At 34.4% G+C, this 6208-nt stretch overlaps 1 protein-coding gene across 1 annotated transcript; it reads right to left on the minus strand.

The window, feature by feature from the left end:
- Positions 1–1520: 1520 nt before the first annotated feature.
- Positions 1521–5457, minus strand: LOC107417557 (uncharacterized). Its single transcript, XM_016026165.4, has 3 exons — positions 5095–5457; positions 4222–4580; positions 1521–3719 (listed from the first exon to the last, which is right to left on the minus strand). The coding sequence occupies exons 1-3, from the start codon at positions 5327–5329 to the stop codon at positions 1800–1802; spliced, it is 2514 nt and encodes an 837-aa protein (XP_015881651.3). The 5' UTR covers positions 5330–5457; the 3' UTR covers positions 1521–1799.
- Between the last annotated feature and the right edge of the window lie 751 nt (positions 5458–6208).

The raw sequence follows: 6208 nt of genomic DNA on the forward strand, positions 1-6208 counted from the left end.
GATATTATTTAATATGAGAAAGAAAATATGTAGTGTTGCAGTGGATGGAAAGCCTATATTTCCTACATTATTGCTGATAAGATTACATGAATTCACCAATCATAGCCTTCATAGACTTTTTTGAAGTACCTCATCAGATTGAGTCCCGGCAATAATTTTCACAAAATTATGCTTCTGATCTAACTGTTCTGAATATTGGGATCTGAAACTCCTCTTTCCACCGATCCCAGTTCAAGAAAATCTACAGCATCACAAAGTCCTAGTCTTTTTCTGCATTATAATTCTAGCCAAAATTATGGTTATTTTTTCCTCATTGGGCATTGCAGCTCTTATTGACATGAAGAGGTCAAATTCCTTATTATACCAGTTTTACCAAATGATTGCTTGTGGCTCTACATTTATATTATTAGAATATAAACCGGTGGACTTGGCAATTTAAGCAAGTTTGTCCCTTTTCACTTAACCAACAAACAATACTTAAAAAGGAAAAAAATATACACCTAACAAAGAAATCTAGCTCCTTTCTAAGTTTAGAAGTCCAATTTAACAACCAAATTGCCGTCTAATTGTCAACATCTAGAACATAAAAATGACATATTCCAAGACCCTTTTACCTTTTGATTTACTGTACATTATGATTGCTTATTTCTGCAGTAATTAAATTTAAGGTGATTAATCTAATCAGAAATATTAGGAATGAGTAAAGCATATTTTCCATCAAAAAGCAACCAATCAAATAAAATATTAAAACCTCATATAGATGTATTTCCTTATTTTTATTATTAAGAGCAGTATAGCTTCCATGGTTTTCCCAAAAAGTGGAACGAAAGGGTCTTCAATCCACAGATCACGTCTGGGAGACTGCCAGTTTTTCATGAAAGATAGAGCTAGTGGTCAGGGATGAATCCCATTTTCACTTAGGTCCAAACTATATATATGCTGTACGTTCGATGAGGATTATACATATGCCTAGTAAAAAATGTAGGCTAGAACCAACCTAAATGCCAAAGCAATAAAATACGCTTGAACAACAAGTGCATCAGAATGTTCTGCAATTATTCTGTATCAGAATGATGCAGTTGACGACAGGGAAAAGCAGATTCAAGAACTTGGTAAGGTCAAAAACACTCTTAACATTAAGTTCCACATATTTTGTTATGCGGTATTATTACAGAAGAAAAAAAAAAGAAATGAAAAAGAAATAAAAGGTTAAAAAAATAAAAATAAAAAAAAAGAAGAAAAAGAAATATAGAAGTACCCAAAATTTTTAATTTTAAGTATCAATATTATAACTAGTACCCAAAATTTTTAATTTTAAGTATCAATATTATAACTAAGAAAATACAAATTAAAGGTCGAAGAGCATAGGATTGATCCCATCATTTTGGTCCAGATAATGTTCAATCAGAACTCGAACTTCTAAAACTATGCATAGAACATATATGCATCTTCAAAAGCTAAAGTTCATCTCAAACTAAACATTGCTAGCGAACCAAAAACAATTAAAGTCAACCACGCACTAAAGAAACCAAAACTTTCATCATAGTATTTTTTTTATTTCCCTCGTTATGCCAATAAAATAGCATTACATATTCAATAAGCTTAAAATTAAGTACTGTTTCAGGTAGATAATTGTCAAGAAGTACATAGGAAGATGCAATACTAGTTACCTTGAATTGTTTGAAAAGAAATTCTGTAACCAAATAAGGCAATTATCACACCTATCTTTCTTGTCTAGACCAGATTTATGTACAAGAGTTAAAAACATTTAAAGTGAAAAATGAGTCACTTTTTTCCTATTAAATGAGACTTGCTGTAAAAGTTTCATGGCTGCTGCATATATCACGACCCAGCATAGTTTCATTGTCCATGCTCAAAGGTTCTTGTAGACTACAGTAGTCCACATCCACAGAAAAATGGTCATCAACGGCAAGACCGACTGATTTTTCATCCTCCACAACAATTAAGTTTCCATGCTCATCACTTGGAGACACGTATGGAGTGTCCCCCACAACAACTGGTTCAGATTTAGAGTTCAAGAAGCCAGATAAAAGGTCTTCAAGTGGCATGTGCCCATTACAAATATCCTGAGAGACAAATTTCACATCCAGCACTGGAATATGGAAATCCACCACTGAAGCAGCACATGAAAATTCAAACATATTCTGCAAAATGTCTTTGTCAGATTTTTTTTCTGTAACTTCAATTGGCGCAGTTAAATTGGTACGTGCAGGGCCATCCTCCAATATAGTATCAGAGTCAATATCGGTCTGATTCATAAAGATTTGACTCTGAATGTCAGTTTCATCAGGGACCAGAATGTTACTTACTTCAGTGCTATCTTCTTCATTTTCAATTTCTTTTGGACAAAAATCAGTGCCAACCATGCCATGATGGGATTGATCATCATTATTTTCAACATGACTGCCACATGATTTATCCTTCTCTCCTCCTTCATAATGTAGGCACCTTTCATCACCTCCAGCCGTTTTATCTAGATTTTCATGATTGGGAGATCTTATCCTGTTCCCTTCACTTTCTAAAGGAGAAATATTGAGTGCATTTGAAAGCGAATCATCCATGCTCTCTGTTCCATCAGTCCTTATCTTAGAATCAGCTTTCTCTGAAGCACTTTTGCCAACTTTACCATCCTTTTCAATAGAAACCTCATGAGTTTCAACTGAAACACTTTGAAAATTTTTATCTGACTCAATTGAAATTGAAGATACAAATCCAGCCAGTGCAGATGCTAAAGCATCATCGATTGTCGGTGCCTGCCTTGGTTTATCCACCATAGAATCCAATGTTTCATTGGATGCATCGTTTTCTTCCTCATCATCACAGTTTGAAAACTCAGGAGCTGTAACGATAAGACTAGGGAGAAACTGAGTAGCATTTCCAGAATCAGACATATCATCAGCTGGGATAGATTGTGCATCTGAATGAACATCCTTCTTATTGGATTCGCATTCCTCATAATGGGGATAATCACTTCCACTATGACAAAAAGAGGTGGAATCAGATGCAATGCAAGAAAAATTAGGAGCATAAAATCTTGAGCAAGATGGCAACCCAGAATTCTTTGGTCTGTTGGTGAGAACTTCAAGTTGCTGCTCTACCCTTTGCAGCCTTGCCTCAATGCTATTTATGGGCTTTAACAACTTCTCTTCCAACCTTAAACATATGCCCTCTATTCTTCCCATTTGCGAAACAAGCTCATCCAAGGATCTTTCAACTTGATTATTCGGGGGGAAATCAGGCTTGTTAGGAGGAACTTGTGAGGGGCCCTGTAATTGTGCTGTACCTACACTAGACCTATTAAAGTTCTGAAACTCTACTTTCTGATCATCAGATACGCTAAGCTTCTCTTCCTGCCGAACTATAGTTGCAGAAGTTGAAGAATCAGCTTCTTGTGACCCAACATCCTGAAAGTTTTCGTTTTTGCAGGTGTCAGAGGTATGTTTATCTAGGGATCGTGTGGCACTCTTTGTTTTAGACAATTGCAAAAGGGTAGGCAATAGCATGGTCATAAAAGAACTTCCAGTTGAGTTTTCCACCTGACCTACTTGCTTTTCTGAGTCAGTTGAGTCAACAGGATCAGCAAACACATAGACCTCATCAACATACACCCTATCTTTACTCTGAAGTGAGAGAAGACGAATTGTAATGGATACACATGGATTCACATCACTCATCTGTGCCGTAGCCTCGTAAAAATCCTGAAAAAGTTTTTCAATCAGCAACCACAGAAAATTAACAAAGAAAGAAAGTTTTGATGCATCCATGTTATAGATCTTTAGATAGCTGTTTACTTAAACAGCCCTTTTCTAACTGGCATTTTGCATTTTATTTCCCCTGAATTACCGATATTCTACTCACTCATTGCCAGCTCATTATCACCAAATCTTATTTGACTATCTATTCTCTCCATTCAGAGTAAGGGTGGTAAAACAAACTAGGTCAGGCACAAGACTAAGACAAAAAGGAAAGGATGGAAATCATTCCAAAAACACGAGGGTAAATTCACAAACATGCATCAAACTTCTCAAACAATTTTCTTTTCTCTCTCTCCGTTGGAAAGAGAAGCCGTAGTTAAAACCTTAATACATATGCCAAATGATACACACACCCGCACACAAGGTGCACCAATAAAAAAAGTCAGATAAGAGGGTGAAGAAAAATTTATTCAGATTGACATACACGAAGAACGACACAAAATACCTGTGTGATCGGTTCTCGAGGCAAACTGAACTTCGATGGCAAAGAATTTTCTTTGTTGCCGGTTGTGGAATTATCTGGTGCTTTAACTTCAACCCAGTCATCTTCACTGGAGTTTAAATTACTGTCACTTCTTAAACTTTCTTTGGATAAGTTGTCATCAGACCCCTTTGGACATGCAGAAAGAACATCCTCAAAATCAGTCGTACGAAGCACTTGTTCATCCCTAGTAGCTATGCCGCAGCGAACCGTACAGAGATACTCATTGCCACTTTGAAAATCAGCTGCATAATATATCTCATACACTCGAGCAGTGCTTCGAACATAAACCTGCTGGACCTCATGCTTTTGTGTGAAATTAACTGTGCAGTTAAAAAAAAAATTCAGTCATTGCCATCGAGACTCTTAACAAAGATTATGGAAATTCTCTCCAAGCTCAAGAATTTGAACCAAAAAAATAAAAATTTACAAATTTTAAGCTTCGACACATTTGGTTACCAAGCAAGGATATTCTCCTAAAACCCATGATTGCTATCTTGTATTTTCCAACAATTTCCCAATTTTCCCGATGAAATCCTGATATTCTGGAAAAGGGATTTTCACATTCCAAGAAATAATGAATCATTTTTCTTTACAATTTCTTCTTCTACTTCATTTTTTCATTTGCTTAATATTCATAAACACTTAAACTGTGTGATTGGATAAAATACATAAACGAACAGAAATAAAAATTTCGCTTTTTTTTTTCTTTTTTTTTTCAATTACTCAAAGTTCCTACCTTTCGCTTTCTCGGATCCAAACAGATGAACAACCAAAAAAAAAAAAAAATACAAACTTTAAACGACCAAGAATTGAATTCACAGAATGAAAACTTACATGTGATCTCACAAGGGGGTGAATCCGGTGCGGAAGGTTGTAGAACAAGAGAGGGTTTAGCCGTCGAGTTGAGGCCGTCGTTCATATTATCATCGTCGTCGTCGTCATCGTCGTCTTTGATCGGATATAAAGAGGACTCGAAAGTCAGTGAATTTACAAGATTGCCAGAGGCGATAGTCCAGCTTGTTGCAGAGCTCCATGAATCGGAAATTTGATTGTCTCCTTTGATTTCCATGATGGTTTTTTTTTTTTTTTTTTTTTTTTTTTTTTTTTTTTGGGCTCAGTTTTCCCGAGTGGTGCTTTTCCTGATATCGAAGTTTTTCTCTGCAGAAAAATATATATTTGACATCCAAACCAACACAAAATGGAAGCCTTGAAATAAAATGAGAAACTTTATTTATTTATTTATTTTTTATTTTTTGGAAATTTTCAAATCACTTGTTTCATACACGTGGGCACTGAGCTGTGAGTTTGTTGCTAATTTTTTCTTTCTTAAAAAAAAAAAAAAATCAAATATAAATAATTAATGGTAATTACAACATTTCTTTTTGTTTTTTTTTTTGTTTTTTTTTTTTTCCTCTTATTCTTGCTTGTGGAAATTTTTAATCCTGAAGGATAATTGATTTATAATAAATATATATATATATATATATTTAAGTGCTAGAATCATTCGACAAGAGTAAGCTTATGCGATTAGTTCCATGAGATAAAACGGCAATCGTGGAATGCAAAAGTTGTTATTTTTTTATTTTTTATTTTTTTTGTTATGGACTGGATTTTTTTTTTTTTTGGGATATAAAAATGGGTAGTTGTACTAAAGACTAACGCAATAGACCAATTTACATAACTTTTTGACAATTTTTTTTTTAGTTGTTTGTTCTCTTTCAACATCTAATTCAAGATCAATACTTTTTTAGCTCCTACTTTACCCCATTAGTAGATCTTATTTATTTTTCATTAATTGGTACCAAAGTTCGGAAATATATAAATAAATAGGTGACAACAATAATATGTTATCCAATGGGTCTCTTTTTTTGAATGTTTATGAGCCATTGAGGCATATCTTAACTGTTTTTTTTTTCTTTTTTTTTGGAGGATAAATAAGACTTTAAAA

This window comes from Ziziphus jujuba, chromosome 2 (genome assembly GCF_031755915.1).
Source record: "Ziziphus jujuba cultivar Dongzao chromosome 2, ASM3175591v1".
NCBI classification, from domain to species: domain Eukaryota; kingdom Viridiplantae; phylum Streptophyta; class Magnoliopsida; order Rosales; family Rhamnaceae; genus Ziziphus; species Ziziphus jujuba.

Bases quoted from the DNA above. Each gene is read 5' to 3' on its own strand.
- LOC107417557 (XM_016026165.4), bottom strand. From the start codon at position 5,329: ATGGAAATCAAAGGAGACAATCAAATTTCCGATTCATGGAGCTCTGCA. The intron at 4,581-5,094 runs GTAAGTTTTCAT...TTAACTGCACAG, and splicing joins ACCCCCTTGTGAGATCACAT to TTAATTTCACACAAAAGCAT. The intron at 3,720-4,221 runs GTATTTTGTGTC...AAACTTTTTCAG, and splicing joins CTCGAGAACCGATCACACAG to GATTTTTACGAGGCTACGGC.